The sequence below is a fragment of the Diorhabda carinulata genome, chromosome X (genome assembly GCF_026250575.1).
Source record: "Diorhabda carinulata isolate Delta chromosome X, icDioCari1.1, whole genome shotgun sequence".
In the NCBI taxonomy this organism is placed as follows: domain Eukaryota; kingdom Metazoa; phylum Arthropoda; class Insecta; order Coleoptera; family Chrysomelidae; genus Diorhabda; species Diorhabda carinulata.
In genome coordinates, this window is record NC_079472.1 from 58,616,067 (window position 1) to 58,637,267 (window position 21,201).

The 21,201-nt window shown below is 33.8% G+C and overlaps 2 protein-coding genes across 2 annotated transcripts in view; one reads left to right on the plus strand and one right to left on the minus strand.

The window, feature by feature from the left end:
• The first annotated feature begins 747 nt into the window (after positions 1-747).
• LOC130901087 (colorectal mutant cancer protein) overlaps positions 748-21,201 on the plus strand; it is an 86,244-nt gene continuing 65,790 nt past the window's right edge. The window contains exons 1-3 of the mRNA XM_057812180.1: positions 748-1,025; positions 1,682-1,863; positions 3,803-3,906. Coding sequence (XP_057668163.1) covers positions 916-1,025; positions 1,682-1,863; positions 3,803-3,906 — 396 coding nt within the window. The 5' untranslated portion in view covers positions 748-915. The remainder of the gene's footprint in view (positions 1,026-1,681; positions 1,864-3,802; positions 3,907-21,201) is intronic.
• On the minus strand, positions 3,901-4,695 carry LOC130901090 (mitochondrial import inner membrane translocase subunit Tim29). Its single transcript, XM_057812184.1, has one exon. The coding sequence runs from the start codon at positions 4,517-4,519 to the stop codon at positions 3,935-3,937; it is 585 nt and encodes a 194-aa protein (XP_057668167.1). The 5' UTR covers positions 4,520-4,695; the 3' UTR covers positions 3,901-3,934.

The window sequence follows — 21,201 nt, forward strand, 5'->3', positions numbered from 1 at the left end:
CGGTGCGTAGCCAGAGATTGCGCAGAAAATATCTATAAACGCTTCCGATAACCGTTCCAAGTATGGTCCCAACTAGCAGGTTGGAACAAACCTAATATTGAAGCATATAGTTTTAAAGGTTCACAAACGATACCTAAGTCGGTTGGAACGCAAATCAGAACCGTTCGTATAACGGTAACCGGCCAGTTGGAACACGTAATCTCTATTACCCAGAATCGTCACCGTACCAATGACGGTTTTTTGATGGGTTGGAACAAACCTATTATACGTATTTCGTAGACAATAAACAATTAATTTGTGACATGTTTTCAAATTTGACATTTGACACAGAGCTTAGCGAAGATTGTTCCAATTGATTCTTGTGTGTCAAGCTCATGAGCGTCGAGTCCATGGGAGTTTTGTGCACAAAGTGCTTAATAAATTGGAAAGCAGCTCATATATTCATCTATATTATTCTCATTTATGTACATTCTCATCATCATTCTTTGTTCAAACATTTGACAGTGAAATTAAACAAGTTATAGTAGCTTTCTTTTCTATATCGACTACTAAAGGCATGAACTACAAAGTTGAGTTCGATCTAAAATACTTCTAATTCGTCTTGTTGACTATATTTCAAACTAGTAATAGTTGACAGCAGTAATTATTCAGAGGGTATTAAAGAAGACAAAGTTCTCAACTTGTTCTGGTAAACTAGTAGAGCAAGTGCAAAAGCAAAAAAAGAAGTATAAAACAGCTGACATATTTGACATTTCGACTTTTGACATAAGTGACATTTAACATTGTTTATACAAAATATAAACAAATAATATACAAATTTAACAATATACTTTATTACTAATTAAACGAAGTAAATATTGTTCGCGTTGCTTATAAATCCCAAATACATGTCTCAATGTTTAAGCTCATGTAACTATGGCAGATACAGACTGTTTGAGTGAATGTGCTAGTTCGGTCGGCGAAGAAGAACGCGTTAAAAAACTTTTTCAAGCTTGTGATGCTAACGGTGATGGATATATAGATAGGTACAAATATTCTTGTATATAAAAAGCTCCTTTAAAAAAATAAACAAAGCCGAGGTTTATTAAACACAAAACTGTAAATATAACTTGTAACTGGATATTTGATGTAGAAATGTTTACTACACAACATAATTATGCTCTTTGAACCTAAGTTTAATTGTGCATAAATTTTATATTTTGCACAATTTGATGCCCTTCTTCATTATCTACAAAAGAGAAATTAATAATTTAAATTGTACTTAGGTTGTTTTGGTTTTTTTTGCGAAAAACTACTATCAATTTTATAAATTACATGAGATTAAATGGTTTTATATAAATTACTATTATAAAGTGTGTTTAAGTAAATAGGCTCTTGTCGATATTACCTCTTATTTTTTTTAAGTTCTTGGAAAAACGGACATATCAACTTCAGCTGTTTAATAAAGAGACTTGCTTCTCCTATTAATGTTGAATAAAACTTTATAAAAAGAAATATGATTAATTCACACACACAACAAGCTCCTACAATATTTAGAGTAACATTTAATAGCAGTTGACCCTGGTGGGGCATTTTCTTAAATCACATTTATTTTTATAAGGGAATCTTTTATAAAGATAATCTGTTGCAATTTTGCTTAGACTTTTTAATCTCTCAAACTTGCTTATTCTTTTATTTCTAGTCAAGATCTACTGGCAGTGTGTAAAGAACTCAGTTTAGAAGACTCCTTAGATGAATTAATGTTACAGCTAGGAGCAGATTCACAAGGCAGAATTTCTTATGAACAGTTTTTGCAAAGAAGATTAGCATTGAGACCTGACATTGAAGCTCTTAAATTAAGTGGCAAAAACACTAGTGATCAAGGTAACTAACTTTTTATCTATCTATCATTCATATCTATAATAGGAGAGTGGTTTTTATGAATCTGTTTGGAATATTCAGTTTTCTTATATGGCACATAAGTGACCATGGATTTGGAATAATTCTGCTGGCGTGGCAAATAAATTTAAAAGAATAACTTCAATGGGTGTGATTACTCAGAAATGATAAACTGGATGGACTTCTCCTCCAATGTTGAGAGAAATCGAAAATGAAGAGATCAAATTACACTTACACAGTGACTCCACTAATTGGAAAATTACTTTCAATTAATTTCTAGTCCACACTCAATATGTTGGGTATGGAAGCCCCAAACAAAATCTGTGGAATTGGATCTTGAAACAGATTTACAAAATCCTTCTGATATCCAGATATTCATTTTTCCAAATATCAAAATAAAGTACTTATTATTATATCAAAAGTATATAAAGAAAATACAAAAAAATCTTAGAAATGTGCTTCACCATAGAAAGACTAGAAAGTGGACAAAAGAAATACAGAAAGTGGTAAATAAGAAAAAATAAGCATGGAGAAAATAACCACAATCCATAGCAGATCAATACAGAGATTAGTACATAAAACAAAGTAAGGAGATAAAGAAAAAAGTGGGAGATGTGAAACAGAAATGTTGGAAAGAATTTGGAAAATAACTTAATAAAGAATATGATAATAATAACAGGAATTTCTAGCATAGCATAAAAGCATTGGGAGGAAAGAAAAAGAACATAAAAGGAATTAAAGCCATATAAAGTAAGCTTAGAACAAAACCTTCAGAAGTATTAAACACATGGAACTTCTTTGGCTCAAAGGAATTCAAGAAAGAAGCAGATCAAACATACATCATGGCAGAAGAGGATGAAAAAGAAAATACAAATATGGAAGATATCAGCTATGAAGAAGTCAAAGACAGATGAAAGCAAATCGTGGATATGGAAGATGATGAAGGAAGCATGGAGGTAATATACACAACCACAAAAATGGGAGGAGAATTTGCGAGTTCCAATCCACAACAAATTGAGAACACTAGAGACCAATATACCTATCTTGAGTGCTCTACAAGATATACACTAGGATAATTGAAGGAAGACTAAGAGAAGAAGTAGGCAAGAAACTAGAAGAAGTACAAGCAGCATACGGAAAAAGAAGACAAACAATAGATAAGATTTTCATACTAAGAAATAGGTATAATAGGTAGATGTTTTACGAAAAAGGAGAAACACTGCACTAGGTGTTCATAGACCTGAGGGCAGCAATCGATGAAATACTAAGAAATGTAAAGAAAAGGTTGAGACACCTCAAAAGAACAAATGATATCTCAACATGATACCAGTAAACTTAGAAGGTTTACTATAAGAGGACAACATCGTAATTATAGCAGAAAATCACAGAAAGATGGAAGCACTCACAAAAATTTGGATAGAGAAACTACAAATGAAAATTGACATAGAGAAATAGGCTAAACAATAATAATTAGCAAGAAAAATGGAAACAAACAAATATGGAAATCAAGAACTATTGGAAATAAAAGGAGCAGTCCAAGAAAAAATGAACAAATAGTGAATATAGGACAACAAAAGCAACAGACAATAAATCAAATGATGAGAGTTGTACAGGTTAGGAAAATGATGTTGATATGGATAATAAATACATTTCCGACGTCCTAGAGAGGGCAAAAGGAAAAGTGAGAAGAAGAAATGTGCAATTTCCAATAATTTGACAAAAGTATGAAAAATAAAATATCCTTATATTAAAATCAGTTTCTTATTGATTCCTTTAGCTATATCAGCAAATTTAAAAAAGAAAATGTTCTCACCACATTAGTAAGCTGTCTATTTTAAAGTCATTTTGTTATTAATCATTGATGTTCACTATATCTAATTTGTAAAGTAAATATCATTGATTAGATCAAACTGAATTTTTTCAGGAAAATCAGATCGTTGGGAATGGGATTCAGGTGCAAGAGACATGAGTCCTGTTCCGAAAAACAAACTTAAGCAAGTGGAAAAACATATTGAGGCCGAATTTAAGGTAAGACTTTTATTCAACAATTCAAAAACTATTCGTTAACATCATAATCTAACATTCTTCTGGATATAACCCACCAGGTGTTGAGAAAACCAACATCGAGAATTCTCGTTCCAAAATGTCTGTATGGTACTTGCAAATATGAACACTTACATTCATATGTATCACAGTCTTTACTAAATTCATCGACCCATACTATAGAAAATACACCTAAATTTATGTATCTTATAAGATTCGCGTTAAAACACTTTTCAATATATTTTAAATGTGTTACGGATGTTGGATTGGTTAAACTCGGATTTACTAATGCCAATTCATTGGCGCTTTCGATATACTTCGATTTGAAAGATCTCAAATCTGGATTACTTGTAACACAGTACGATAAAAATGATATCCCCGTGAAATATGTTGCAGCTTTTAGAGGCTTCTTTCTGACTTCCATTTTGAGGTTAACACCAACATCTTTGTAATCTCTAGCTAGAAGTTTCCAATAATTGAACCATTTTTCTATAAAAGTACCCTTAATTTTGTTGTTAAATTTTAGAGACACATCTTTCCATTGGTATGTGTTTATGATGATACTATTTGAATAGTTGTTACGTGAAAATTTCCACATTGTTTATATTAGGGTTATTTATACTTCGTCGAAGAAATGTAAAAATCACTCACAATTATTCATATTTTCTCTATAATTTTCTGTTTCAAATCAATTTGAGTTTATCTTTAATACGTTCTGATTATAAAAACAATGCAAATAATTTTGACAACTGACGCAATTTGTAGGTTAGAGTTGATTATTGTTATTAGTAGTGTCTATTCATACAAGAACCGGACGATCAATTTATTTCATTTAACTGATATCAATAGCTTCGCAAGTTGAAAGTGTGCGTTCCCGGTATGAATAAAGCACGTTCGAGATTTAAAATTCGGTGCTCGTGGAACACAGATAACTAATTCCGAACGTGTTCTGAATACTGAACTTATGTGTTTTTCTACGTACTTGTAATATCAAGAATAAATCTTAATTATTCAATAAGGTGAATATCATATACATTTTATTATCGTTTGAACATCATACTAAACGTTGATAAATCTTTCGTCGAGGAATGTATGCTCCCAACATATTCTGAATAAAGCATGCGCATTTGAAACGTTCAGAAGATATCCAAAATTGATTTGGAATGTGTACAAATAAAATACCAGGAACAAAACTAATATTTCATTCTGTGTTATTGTTTAAATAATAAATATATTAATACAGTTCCGTATTAGGTTAATGACGAAGTTTAGACGTAAACTATTTAAATGTATTTTAAATAGTTAAATTCCTTGTTGTCGTAACTGGTCTTTCTGAAATAAGTATTTGTTAAGTCTGCAATTAAATTAAATGTCTGCAACATTTAATGAAATTAAATAAAAAAGAGGATGCGCAGGCCCAAAGGATTCTATTCAGGGTGGAATTAGGTCAATGAGTTTTCGTTGAAAAGAAAAAAAGCAAAAACCAGTATAGAACTTTTAATAAAAAAATATGATATACGTTCTTCGAGAGTGTCTTATTTATGTTGCATGGAAACTTGCACAACTTGCAAACAAATTACTGTTTAAAAAAGTAAAAAACTCGCTTTTAGAAACAATTAAATCTTTCACTGAGTAGGACTTCCTTTTCCATTATTTCTTCATTCCCCCTTTTTCTTAATAAGCTCAAAATGGCTCTCTACGGTAAGATGGACGGCAGTGTTTCTCGGCCGGTCTCTTATGTAGATGATTGAAATATAAATGCGATACGTGCCTCCGCAACAGTTAAACTGGTAAAGCTTTTAGCGCCTAACCAATAGATCTGGGTTTGATTTGTATTCTAAGTTGTCAAAAATAGATTTCATTTATGAGGGATGCTTAAAAAATTATTTTCTGCGAGGTTTGATACCGAGTTTATAGGCACACTCAAATAGCACTTGTAGACAACACGTTCTTAGTACGTTCACGATTGAAAGTGTCAAACTTTATGATGTCAATGTCAGACTTGACATACTCTCATCAGTGTTGCCATATCTCAAAACTTAAGCAACAACCCTCGTATAAATTAATATTTTTGTTGTACACTACTGAGAATTCGTTGACTATAATATGTAAATAACATATATATTTATTAAATGGGATTATAGTATTAACAATGTACAAAAATATTTACTGCTTTAACTAATAAAATAAATCATAGAACTTCTGCAGCTAGCTGGTGAAGTTTTGATTAACTTGTAAAACTTCGCTAATGAATCCAACATGTACCCCGATTTGCGATTCCGACCGTGTTATTTCTTGTTCATGAACATTCTTATGCGAGGACTTCGTGAGACGACGCGCAGTAATTTCGCAGTAGTTTTTGAGTTTCGGGTCAAATATGAAAGTTGTTTACTTTAATCACTTAAGTTATTTCAATCTCCGTGTCATGGATGAAAAAAATGTTATTTTAATAATACTTCAGTTTCATATTAGATACATTTGAAAGGCTGTTAATTCATTTAATCAATTTCAGCTCAATGCTTCCATTATTTTGGCAGGGATGATATTTTAAACATGCATATGTTTTTCATTAATAATCGACAAGTTTGGTTCCACGTATTTCCAATACTGTGAGATCCAGCAAAGTCCTGATGTTTTTCCACATACATCCAACCTTCATAAACACCACTTAAGAATTTCAGCTCAATGCTTCCATTATTTTGGCAGGGATGATATTTTAAACATGCATATGTTTTTCATTAATAACGACAAGTTTGGTTCCACGTATATCCAATACTGTGAGATCCAGCAAAGTCCTGATGTTTTTCCACATACATCCAACCTTCATAAACACCACTTAAGAATTTCAGCTCAATGCTTCCATTATTTTGGCAGGGATGATATTTTAAACATGCATATGTTTTTCATTGATAATCGACAAGTTTGGTTCCACGTATATCCAATTCTGTGAGATCCAGCAAAGTCCTGATGTTTTTTCACATACATCCAACCTTCATAAACACCACTTAAGAATTTCAGCTCAATGCTTCCATTATTTTGGCAGGGATGATATTTTAAACATGCATATGTTTTTCATCAATATTCCACAAGTCTGGTTCCACGTATTTCCAATACTGTGAGATCCAGCAAAGTCCTGATGTTTTTCCACATACATCCAACCTTCATAAACACCACTTAAGAATTTCAGCTCAATGCTTCCATTATTTTGGCAGGGATGATATTTTAAACATGCATATGTTTTTCATTGATAATCGACAAGTTTGGTTCCACGTATATCCAATTCTGTGAGATCCAGCAAAGTCCTGATGTTTTTTCACATACATCCAACCTTCATAAACACCACTTAAGAATTTCAGCTCAATGCTTCCATTATTTTGGCAGGGATGATATTTTAAACATGCATATGTTTTTCATCAATATTCCACAAGTCTGGTTCCACGTATTTCCAATACTGTGAGATCCAGCAAAGTCCTGATGTTTTTCCACATACATCCAACCTTCATAAACACCACTTAAGAATTTCAGCTCAATGCTTCCATTATTTTGGCAGGGATGATATTTTAAACATGCATATGTTTTTCATTGATAATCGACAAGTTTGGTTCCACGTATATCCAATTCTGTGAGATCCAGCAAAGTCCTGATGTTTTTTCACATACATCCAACCTTCATAAACACCACTTAAGAATTTCAGCTCAATGCTTCCATTATTTTGGCAGGGATGATATTTTAAACATGCATATGTTTTTCATCAATATTCCACAAGTCTGGTTCCACGTATTTCCAATACTGTGAGATCCAGCAAAGTCCTGATGTTTTTCCACATACATCCAACCTTCATAAACACCACTTAAGAATTTCAGCTCAATGCTTCCATTATTTTGGCAGGGATGATATTTTAAACATGCATATGTTTTTCATTGATAATCGACAAGTTTGGTTCCACGTATATCCAATTCTGTGAGATCCAGCAAAGTCCTGATGTTTTTTCACATACATCCAACCTTCATAAACACCACTTAAGAATTTCAGCTCAATGCTTCCATTATTTTGGCAGGGATGATATTTTAAACATGCATATGTTTTTCATCAATATTCCACAAGTCTGGTTCCACGTATTTCCAATACTGTGAGATCCAGCAAAGTCCTGATGTTTTTCCACATACATCCAACCTTCATAAACACCACTTAAGAATTTCAGCTCAATGCTTCCATTATTTTGGCAGGGATGATATTTTAAACATGCATATGTTTTTCATTGATAATCGACAAGTTTGGTTCCACGTATATCCAATTCTGTGAGATCCAGCAAAGTCCTGATGTTTTTTCACATACATCCAACCTTCATAAACACCACTTAAGAATTTCAGCTCAATGCTTCCATTATTTTGGCAGGGATGATATTTTAAACATGCATATGTTTTTCATCAATATTCCACAAGTCTGGTTCCACGTATTTCCAATACTGTGAGATCCAGCAAAGTCCTGATGTTTTTCCACATACATCCAACCTTCATAAACACCACTTAAGAATTTCAGCTCAATGCTTCCATTATTTTGGCAGGGATGATATTTTAAACATGCATATGTTTTTCATTAATAACGACAAGTTTGGTTCCACGTATATCCAATACTGTGAGATCCAGCAAAGTCCTGATGTTTTTCCACATACATCCAACCTTCATAAACACCACTTAAGAATTTCAGCTCAATGCTTCCATTATTTTGGCAGGGATGATATTTTAAACATGCATATGTTTTTCATTGATAATCGACAAGTTTGGTTCCACGTATATCCAATTCTGTGAGATCCAGCAAAGTCCTGATGTTTTTTCACATACATCCAACCTTCATAAACACCACTTAAGAATTTCAGCTCAATGCTTCCATTATTTTGGCAGGGATGATATTTTAAACATGCATATGTTTTTCATTGATAATCGACAAGTTTGGTTCCACGTATATCCAATTCTGTGAGATCCAGCAAAGTCCTGATGTTTTACCACATACATCCAACCTTCATAAACACCACTTAAGAATTTCAGCTCAATGCTTCCATTATTTTGGCAGGGATGATATTTTAAACATGCATATGTTTTTCATTAATAACGACAAGTTTGGTTCCACGTATATCCAATACTGTGAGATCCAGCAAAGTCCTGATGTTTTTCCACATACATCCAACCTTCATAAACACCACTTAAGAATTTCAGCTCAATGCTTCCATTATTTTGGCAGGGATGATATTTTAAACATGCATATGTTTTTCATTAATAACGACAAGTTTGGTTCCACGTATATCCAATACTGTGAGATCCAGCAAAGTCCTGATGTTTTTCCACATACATCCAACCTTCATAAACACCACTTAAGAATTTCAGCTCAATGCTTCCATTATTTTGGCAGGGATGATATTTTAAACATGCATATGTTTTTCATTGATAATCGACGAGTTTGGTTCCACGTATATCCAATACTGTGAGATCCAGCAAAGTCCTGATGTTTTTTCACATACATCCAACCTTCATAAACACCACTTAAGAATTTCAGCTCAATGCTTCCATTATTTTGGCAGGGATTGATATTTTAAACATGCATATGTTTTTCATTAATAATCTACAAGTCTGGTTCCACGTATTTCCAATACTGTGAGACCCAGCAAAGTCCAGATGTTTTTCCACATACATCCAACCTTCATAAACACCACTTAAGAATTTCAGCTCAATGCTTCCATTATTTTGGCAGGGATGATATTTTAAACATGCATATGTTTTTCATTGATAATCGACAAGTTTGGTTCCACGTATATCCAATTCTGTGAGATCCAGCAAAGTCCTGATGTTTTTCCACATACATCCAACCTTCATAAACACCACTTAAGAATTTCAGCTCAATGCTTCCATTATTTTGGCAGGGATGATATTTTAAACATGCATATGTTTTTCATTGATAATCGACGAGTTTGGTTCCACGTATATCCAATACTGTGAGATCCAGCAAAGTCCTGATGTTTTTTCACATACATCCAACCTTCATAAACACCACTTAAGAATTTCAGCTCAATGCTTCCATTATTTTGGCAGGGATAATATTTTAAACATGCATATGTTTTTCATCAATATTCCACAAGTCTGGTTCCACGTATTTCCAATACTGTGAGACCCAGCAAAGTCCTGATGTTTTTCCACATACATCCAACCTTCATAAACACCACTTAAGAATTTCAGCTCAATGCTTCCATTATTTTGGCAGGGATGATATTTTAAACATGCATATGTTTTTCATTAATAATCGACAAGTTTGGTTCCACGTATATCCAATACTGTGGGACCTAGCAAGGTCGTGATGTTCTGATGTTTTTCTACAACTTTACACTTCTTGGATTTTGAAGACAAGCCTTGTTGAAGTTTTTCGTTGTTTCCCTGGAAATCGCAATCAAAGTTTGATTTAATACCGATCATTCGCGAACGCATTATTTATTAGATACCTTCTTCTAGAAATATCTCGAAAGATCCTTCGCCTGTCCCATAAATCTTCTTTTTTTTCCTTTGAATGTATAACTGTAAAACGCAAAAACAAAACCACGCCGCTCTACAGATATTGGGCTTGGTTTCCAGACCTGTATAAAAGACCATCGTTCAGACCCCTAGTAGATATCAATTTAGTTAGGACCATAACATGGTTGTGAACCAATTAAATATAGGTGATTTGTAGTGTAGTGTAGTGCTAGACATGAACCAGCGAAAACACAAGGACCATGAACAACACACTGGTAACGTTTAAAAAGAATAAAAACAGTGAAGTCTGTGGTGTGTTTCTATTTTGGTTAAAATTTCTGGAAATATGGAAATATTGTTGATCATTGTCTTATTTTTTCACATCAATGATTTGGATAAAACTTATAAAGTTGCATATGGTCTTTGTAAAAAAATTGCCGACGTCCAGCCGTCATAATCAACCACCGAAATATAATATTTCTTAGTAATTTCATTTAGAGGGTATTAAAGGATTTTTTCTCATATTAATTTACTTCGTAATGAACTTACTCATAATTCCGGAGAAACTAGAGACGCATGTTATTTGAAACCGTATGGCTTCCATATTTATACTAGTCAGTTTTGTTATTCGATCCTTGCTAGACCTGATTTTTTGATGAAGTTGGTAATATTGTGTGAATGTATCAACTAGAACTAATAATAAGTATTATAAAAGTTGTTCACGAGGAAAAAAAGTTTGGAAACTTTTGTTTTATTCCATTGTAAGGACACGCGGTACACTTTTCATATGATATCTTTCAATTTGCGGTTTTTCATCAATATTTTCAGATAATTTTTATTTTTTCTTGTGTAACTGTTTTTTTTTGGCCATCATTGATCGTTTCGCAACATCGGTGCCTAGAAAAGAGTAACTATAACACTCAATTTTTCAAATTCGAATAAACTCGAGGTTGTTCACTTTGAAAAATTCTAACAAACAAACTACGGGAGAAAATGATCTCATAAATTGACAATTGTGTCTAATTTTGCTAAACCAAAAATCAGTCAACAAACAGAAGAAATCTCTTTATCATAATTTAGCGTGTTATTATATGGGAAGTTATAAAACTGACGTTTATTTTATCTATTACATACTGTCTATTATGAAACTACCATAATTCAAAACAGGATACGACCATGCGGGTCAAATACCCTGTTAATTTCTAATAGACAAGATATATGGTGATTATTATAAGAATGTCGCTCGAGATTTTTAACTTAAACATTGTATTTGTTCTATCTACGAGGTCTGCCTATTAAATAACGATAAAACGCGCCTACAGGGTGCCCTAGAGTAGTGCGTTTATCATTAAATTGAAAAAAACTTCAACTGAGTGCTATAAATTGTTGCAATAGGGGTGTAAGCGCTTTAGTGATGGTCGAGAGAGCTCTGAAGATGACCAGCGCCCAGGTCGCCCTGCGACTGTTTTAACAGTAACCAAAATCAAGCAAATTGTACGTGCAGATGGTCGAATGAGCATCTGGATGATTGCCGAGAATGTGAATGCCATTAAAGAAACGGTTATGAAAGTTTTCCACGAGGAATTACACATGATAAAAGTTTGTGCGGGTTTGTTCAGATTTCCTTGAAAGGTTAGAAAAAGATCTGCTTTAAAAGGGACCCGATTTCAGTCGATAGAAGCGGTGAAGAAAAAAACGGCAGAACTTCTAAAGGCCCTCACCAAAGAAGACTTCCAGCACTGCTTCGGCCAATGGGAAAAACGTAAGGAAAAGTGTATGGCGAGAGGAAGGGAATATATTGAAGAGGAGCATTCGAATGTAGAATAATTTCTATAATAAAACCCTTTTTCGTAACCAGCCTCGTTATTTAATAACCAAACCTCGTATACACGTGAGTAAAAAAATCGATTTAAGTCGTACGCTCGAGGTCAAAAGGAAAAATCCGTCGCTTAATTAGTTATATCTTTATAATGATCCATGTTGTTATTGATTCATTGAGTAATGAAAAAATATCAAATAAAAATATAAAAGGGTTATAATTAACAGTAAATAAAATACAAGATATTCGTCAAAATAATTATTTATTTGAAATTAACCCATCAATATTTAGTGTCCCCTCCTCTGTTCCTGAAATCGCTTTTTCATGGATCGAACAAGTTTCTTCACTCGATGCTATCCCATTTTTCAGTGAGACCCTTTTTGTTCATCCCATAAATGCTCGATAGGATTAAGTCCAGGCTACGCGATGGCGTAGGAAACGCATGTCCACTTGAATCTTTATCCAGGTCTTCTACAGCCTCTTCCGCTTCTATTGCTAACATGCAGGCACAATCTGCTTTCGTCTGAGAAAAGAACAGAGCCTCATTATTCGTCAGGCCAACTAACGTGTTCTCTGGCTACTTGTAGACGGTGGTCTGGGATTAATTAGAGTCAGAGCTGGTCTTTCTGGCTCAAGGTTAGCTGTTTTGAGTCCTCTTATTACTCTCAAGCCATTCCTTGCGTGTCTCTGAGCTCTTGTTGGACTTGAATACCGTCTATGTGCTGCTGTTATCTCTCTCGGATGTGTACGTTTTTCTTCTGGAACCGCGTCTTTGATGAAAGTTACCAGTCTCTAAACTCTGAACTCGTTGACTCTGGCCTTGTCGCAATAGAGAGACCGCTTGAACGGCTTTATCACTTGTATCCATTTTGAAGTAGAGTTCTAATCATTTTGAAGCTAATGCCATTAGTCAATTTCGTGTTCAGTTTTTTTCCAGTGATTTGCGATTGCGGGTATGTCGTCTGTGTTTTTCTAAAGATTTTTAATAAGTATCGACCGTAAAATCATCTTTGAGGAACAAATTCTTCTCGTTTAACTTTGCTGAAGTAAAGCCACGTGTTCCCTCTTTTTACAATAACTACGTTTAAGATGGGAACGTTTTATGGTTAAATTAGATTTCAGTTTAGTCTACATGGAAATCAAAAGATAAAATGATGTGCTTTACAAAGAGAAAACCTTTCACATGTTATTTTTAATAGATTGCCATCGGGTAGAATAAAATATGATAATATCTCTAAAGGTAGGTAGGTAAGACTTGTTTTGGAACTTTCAAAACGATTTAGTTTTTGGAATTTAAGTTACTCAAAACATATGATTTTAGAATTTTTGCAGCTTTATGCAATGAAGCATTTATATTTCGTTGTATATATTTCTATATGAATTGCCAAGAACATCTAAAACTCACCTTGTGGCAATTATAAGTGATCTTTACGTTGCGTCAAGTCAATATTCTGTGCTTTTCACGAAAAATGTTGTCAGCACTAGTTATAAATACTCTCATGATGTTAAAGGTTGCATACGACTCCATCTGAAGAATATGGCGATTTTATGTTAATATCAGAATGTTTCCTTCTTATTTTTATTGAATCTATTAAATATTTATTGAAAAATGACTGACACGGACTTACACCTTTTGTTTTTTACTCAGGACTGATTTTCTTTTGACATGAGCAGTTTGGCCAACATAATTCTTGACGAATTTATTGATACCAACTTAAACTTAATAGTTCCAACACTGAAGACCATTGAGAAAGATGTAACCGTTTGACCATCGAACTAAAAGAGCACAACTTCTCACAAATTTTGACAACACTATACACTTGCCTGTCACATTCGTCCATCTTGATTCTGTATAGCTAACTACCTGATATCTAAAAACACCCACTAACGATAACCGTTCAAGTGATTGTCAAAAGAAATGTTCACTCATCAAAATAAATTGTTAACATTGTCAATGGAAATCCTAATTTATAAAAGGAAATTTCCGTGAAAAATTTGACGTTTCGACGTGTTTCTACTTGACATTGACAACTTGCAAATTATATTGATTAATACTATTATAATAATACTACTTATTTTTGAGAAATAATAACCAAAAAAAATATTGTGGTTTAAAAAGATTTACATTTTGATATTCATGTTGTAGCTGATCTATTAATCAATATAATTTTGCAAGTTTTGCAAAACTGCAACAGGTCCAGACGTCAAGTTTTTAACTGTCATCAAAATCTCGTTTTGGTTAATTTTATTTATTTATTTCCTAATAATTCATCAAATTTCGCCACACCTGCAACTACACAGTAATTAAATAGTAACAACCCGAACTAGCTACATGCTTTCTTTGAGAAAATATCGCTGCCACAGAGAGAAACAGTCGACGAACAAAACGCTAGTAATGGCGAATTTTTTGTAAAAATTGCGCTGAAAATATTACCGTAACGATGAACATCCTGTACAGAAAGCACTCATTTCCAAACGACAAAATCTAAATGACAAGACTCAAAGTTTAGAGGTGTTAGTTCATCACATTTTTTTGATATCAGATTTATATGACGACGAAACTTCGGGAATTGGGTCAACCTACTTTAGAAGTGCAGTAATCAATACTACACAAATATCTAGTACAGGGGTGAATCCCACTGTAGTTTATTCAGAATTTAAATATTCACATTTTTTTTTAATGTCTGTCATGTCGTATGTTGAAGTTTAAATGAAAAAAATATCAAATTGTTTGATGTAATTTGGGATATCTCGCATAACAGATAGTTTGTGTATGACAAAGATATAAAATTCTATATTATAAATACAGTGGGCAGCAAAATTAATGCATCCCTATGATATTTTTGGAAAGTATTATTTATTTTTTAGTATTGATCGAATATTTTTGTCTCAATTTAATATGTTCTTATTCTTTTTAATAAAGGTACTAGCTTTTACCCGCGGTTTCGCTCGCATCGAATCCATTAAATAAGTATCAGAAATCAGAACTCTGTAGCTATATTAGAACCTGAGATATAGATCTTTGAATGTAGAAAAATTGCCAAAAACCTACAAAAATCCATAACTCCACATTGAATGCCCGCGCCTAGCTCCTCTCCAACTCAACCGATTTAAGTGTTCAAAAACTCAAAAGAAAGAAGGTGTTTCGGCGAGTGTTCTTAAACCAAAACGAACTCTGTAGCTATATTATAACCTGAGATATAGATCTTTGAATGTAGAAAAATTGCCAAAAACCTACAAAAATCCATAACTCCACATTGAATGTCCGCGCCTAGCTCCTCTCCGACTCAACCGATTTAAGTGTTCAAAAACTCAAAAGAAAGAAGGTGTTTCGGCGAGTGTTCTTAAACCAAAACGAACTCTGTAGCTATATTATAACCTGAGATATAGATCTTTGAATGTAGAAAAATTGCCAAAAACCTACAAAAATCCATAACTCCACATTGAATGTCCGCGCCTAGCTCCTCTCCGACTCAACCGATTTAAGTGTTCAAAAACTCAAAAGAAAGAGGATGTTTCAGCGAGTGTTCTTAAACCAAAACGAAGTCTCTATCTTGAATAGAACCTGAGATATTGAGGATAGAACGTGTGTAAAAAATTAAGCAAATCGGTTGAGTAGAACGCCTGAACGGACTCGGAATGGAAATCATCAATTTTTTTAATATATAAGAAGATTTGAAAATGATAAATAGTTGACTTTCTTAGTTTTGGGTGCTTTAGAAATGTTAGGTTAGATTATCTTAACTGGCCGATAACTGTGGCAAAAATATTTTTATATGAAATGCGATGTCTTCATAATAAAAAGGAACTGCCGTTCGGTGTAATTCTTAAATCCGGAAGTCAACCAAACCAATTATTGGTAAAATCGGACGAACTAATTCTTCCTACTTACTGCACTGTGATTAAGGGGGTCATCCCATGTGACGGCCTGTTTTTTAAGGATGTTTTAGGATTTTTTTCTACGACCAGTAAATAGATAGAACTTTAAGTTTATTATCATTTATTAACATATATTTCGACAGTATAAATATAAATTTTTAGCTAAAAATATTGTGTAGAACTTGTGTTACAGCGTTCTGAACACCCCCGCCTCGAAAAAATGAGCTCGCACTTCCTTCACGATTCCGGCTGATTGGCTTATCTGAAACAAAAAAACTGAACGGCGTTCTAATCTGTAAGCCTAAATGCACGGAATGGACTATTATCAAATGAATATACAAAATATTGGACTTTTGGTAGACATTTGAAATTTTGCGTTTTTTTTTTAATTTTTACTATAAAAAAATCGGAATTTTGGAAATTTTCGATTGACATAGTTCATTCCATGCATTTACTTATGTTGAGTGTGTCCTATACATTTCAAGTCATTCGGTCAAGCCGTTTTTAAGATACGATAGGGGAAAATTTGAAAAACACAGTTTTGAGAAAAACACGTTTGAAGTTTCAAGTCCATTTAAAATTATGAAAATCTCAACTTACTGGATTTTGCTACTTACAAATGGAAAATTAGCATGTTTTGATTATTATTTGATTATTTTAAACCGGCATATAAGACAGTGTACACGAAATGATACATTTTTTTGATCCCAACGAATTTGTTTAATATATTGGTTTCTGTATAATTATTTTCTTTTTTCAGGTAAGTCCAGTGTTTATTGCATCAAAATCGTGAGTATTAGATACGTTCAATATCAATTATTTTTGGACAATAATTTTATTACTAATTTTCATATGATAGCAACATAGTAATTTTTATGTAAATGGTCATCACACTAGACAACAAAAAATTATTATTTTTTGGTATTTATGAAATTCTAATTTTAGCTCTAAAATAATATTTTCTTAGACTGTTTCACATGTCTCCAATAGAGAGGTCACCATAAGTCAGTAAAAGAAAATAATGCAGGTTCAAAATGAATTTATCAAAACAAATTATGAATTCAAATTGATGTCCATCTTTATCAATACATTCACGCGAAGAGTTTCAAATTTTTCTTCAGCTGGAGTTGGGGTGTAAAGGGTGCGACGTCTTCTTGCAAAAAGGTTCCACAGAAAGAAATTACAGGGTGTCAGGTCATATGACCGTGCGGGTCATTCAACGAATCTTCGTGTGCCTATCCATTCTCAAAAATGAAAATAAAGGCACTCCTGTCCAACAAATATACTTTACTTGGTTTTAGTGTCACTTAAAGAAGGAAATTTTCGATGTTCAATAAGTTCGATACCTTTTTTATAATAAGAATCGTCAAGCTCCTCAAAATAGACATTAAATGCTGACATCACCTCTTCATTGTTAGAAAATCTTTGATTACCGAGTCATTTTTTCAAGTTTGGGAATAAAAAATAATCAGAGAGGGCTGAATCTGTCGAATAGGGTGCACGAGACTTTTGCAGTAACGGATGTGTTAGTTGGTGCATTATCTTGATGAAACAGCACTTTCTTCTTAATCAAATGCAGCTGTTTTTGCTTGATTTCTTCGCTCAAATGTTGGAAGTTCGCATATTTCCTTCACCTTTGTCAAGATAGACTATGTGAATTATCTCACGCGCTTGCCAAAAAACCGACGCCATGACCTTGTCTGTAGATGGAACGGTGTTTGCATCCTTTGGAGCCGGTTCTCCCTTTTCAGTCCATTGTTTTGATTGTTCTTTTGTTTCGGGTGTGAAGTGATGGAACCACGTTTCATCCTTGGTCATGGAACAGCTTAAAAATTCAACTTTATTTCTGTAAAACATTGCCAAAACATCTTCACGACGCTGTTTTTGCTCTATTGTGAGCGAACGCGGCACCCATCTTGCACACAGCTTTGTCAAGTCCAAATTTTCAGTTAATATGCGATGTACCGCACGTTTTGAAATACCTTCTATGTCTGGTAGCTCGCGCACTTTCAGTCGAACGCTTTGTGGATTTTCTTTCTGGAGTCGTCATCTCATTTGGTCGAATACAAATTCACTGAAAACGTTCTCTATTGATGGCTGCCAAATAAATACTAAACAACGTGGCGTGGCGTGGTTGTGTATTTTTCAAGCAACTACCGCCATCTCTAGTTCAGGCAAGGTATTTCTAGGACCATCCTCGAGTTTCGGCACACGGTAAAAGATATTTTAGTATACTGGTATACTAATTTGTTTTTTGGTATATTAATCCAGTAGAAAGTAACACGATTTTTCCTGGACTAAAAGAGTAAATCAAAATTATTATTACTTGACCTTACTGACCATATTCATGAAAACACTATGTGTGGTCCACAGATGTCTTGAAAGTATGCTAAATCTCTTTTTCTGAACATAAAACAAAGTTAATGTTTAAGTTTATTTTAAATAGATACAAAAGTGCCGAGACGCAACAACAAATATTATTTGTGAGGGTATCGAATTCTTTTTTTAGACTGTTTTCAACATTGAACAAATCATAGAAAGTCAATTATATGCTACCCTAACCCTCATATCTAAAATTGTCTGAATTTTTAACATTTCTCGCAAAATAAATACCCAACAGGTGTAATGCTCCAAGAATGGGCTCATTTTTCTTACTTAAATTTAAGCAAAGCGGTGAAAAAATTTCATTAAGTGTATGCCATGAACCTCATTGCTCGCTTGACTTGGGAAAACATTTAAATTAATAGCTTCCAAAAATAAACCATATTACTTATAATTACAATTATACAGTGTGAATCAAAAGTCCTCTTTTTATGTTTGGAACGATTATACAAAATCTAATGGAATTTGGCAATGGTAAAATTCCAAAATTCCATATTAGGGGCTATCCATAAATTACGTCAAACATTAAGGGGATGGGAGGGGTCGACGAAGCGTGACATTTCAAAATATATTGTAATCTTAATGTTAAAACACGAATTTTGAACTATTATTTTACGAAAACCGCAAAACAAATATAACTGTGTAAATAAATATAAGATACCAATTGATTTATCAACCACTCGCTCTACTAGAATTACGTCAAACGCATCATACAGAGCCTGGGGCAACTGGGGCCATGAAATCTTGTCCAACAGCTGCACTTAAAGTGATTCTAAATCTCCCACATCTCCACATAGTTCTGGAAAGTGTGATGGTGCTTCTCCATACTAAGAGGTGTGGCTATGAAGCACTGCTACAGAAAAGGAATTTTACATCAAAAGCGTGATTGAAACAAGTATATGGCAATGAAGGTTTGTTTGGTTTAAGCGTTTCAAGATGGTAGAGAAGATGTTGAAGACAATTCACGTTTGGGTTTTCTTTCCACGTCAAAAACGGATAAAAATATTGAGAAGAAAATGGTTTATCGCCCGTTAAAACTGATGATATTACACTATCTTGGTCCTTTAATATATTCAAATACTCATGTAGGATCCTTCATCGTCAACCTCATTGTCACCTTTCGCACTTGGGTGTGTGGTTTAAGCGTTTTAAGATGTTCGAGAAGATGTTGAAGATGATTCACGTTTGGGTTTTCTTTCCACGTCCAAAACGGATGAAAATATTGAGAAGAAAATGGTTTTTTTGGAATCGCCCGTTAAAACTGATGATATTACACTATCTTGGTCCTTTAATATATTCAAATACTCATGTAGGATCCTTCATCGTCAACCTCATTGTCACCTTTCGCACTTGGGTGTGTGGTTTAAGCGTTTTAAGATGTTCGAGAAGATGTTGAAGATGATTCACGTTTGGGTTTTCTTTCCACGTCCAAAACGGATGAAAATATTGAGAAGAAAATGGTTTTTTTGGAATCGCCCGTTAAAACTGATGATATTACACTATCTTGGTCCTTTAATATATTCAAATACTCATGTAGGATCCTTCATCGTCAACCTCATTGTCACCTTTCGCACTTGGGTGTGTGGTTTAAGCGTTTTAAGATGTTCGAGAAGATGTTGAAGATGATTCACGTTTGGGTTTTCTTTCCACGTCCAAAACGGATGAAAATATTGAGAAGAAAATGGTTTTTTTGGAATCGCCCGTTAAAACTGATGATATTACACTATCTTGGTCCTTTAATATATTCAAATACTCATGTAGGATCCTTCATCGTCAACCTCATTGTCACCTTTCGCACTTGGGTGTGTGGTTTAAGCGTTTTAAGATGTTCGAGAAGATGTTGAAGATGATTCACGTTTGGGTTTTCTTTCCACGTCAAAAACGGATAAAAATATTGAGAAGAAAATGGTTTATCGCCCGTTAAAACTGATGATATTACACTATCTTGGTCCTTTAATATATTCAAATACTCATGTAGGATCCTTCATCGTCAACCTCATTGTCACCTTTCGCACTTGGGTGTGTGGTTTAAGCGTTTTAAGATGTTCGAGAAGATGTTGAAGATGATTCACGTTTGGGTTTTCTTTCCACGTCCAAAACGGATGAAAATATTGAGAAGAAAATGGTTTTTTTGGAATCGCCCGTTAAAACTGATGATATTACACTATCTTGGTCCTTTAATATATTCAAATACTCATGTAGGATCCTTCATCGTCAACCTCATTGTCACCTTTCGCACTTGGGTGTGTGGTTTAAGCGTTTTAAGATGTTCGAGAAGATGTTGAAGATGATTCACGTTTGGGTTTTCTTTCCACGTCCAAAACGGATGAAAATATTGAGAAGAAAATGGTTTTTTTGGAATCGCCCGTTAAAACTGATGATATTACACTATCTTGGTCCTTTAATATATTCAAATACTCATGTAGGATCCTTCATCGTCAACCTCATTGTCACCTTTCGCACGTGGGTGTGTGGTTTAAGCGTTTTAAGATATTCGAGAAGATGTTGAAGATGATTCACGTTTGGGTTTTCTTTCCACGTCCAAAACGGATGAAAATATTGAGAAGAAAATGGTTTTTTTGGAATCGCCCGTTAAAACTGATGATATTACACTATCTTGGTCCTTTAATATATTCAAATACTCATGTAGGATCCTTCATCGTCAACCTCATTGTCACCTTTCGCACTTGGGTGTGTGGTTTA

Excerpts from the sequence above, each read along its gene's own strand:
- LOC130901090 (XM_057812184.1), bottom strand. The coding sequence starts at position 4,519 with ATGTGGAAATTTTCACGTAACAACTATTCAAATAGTATCATCATAAAC.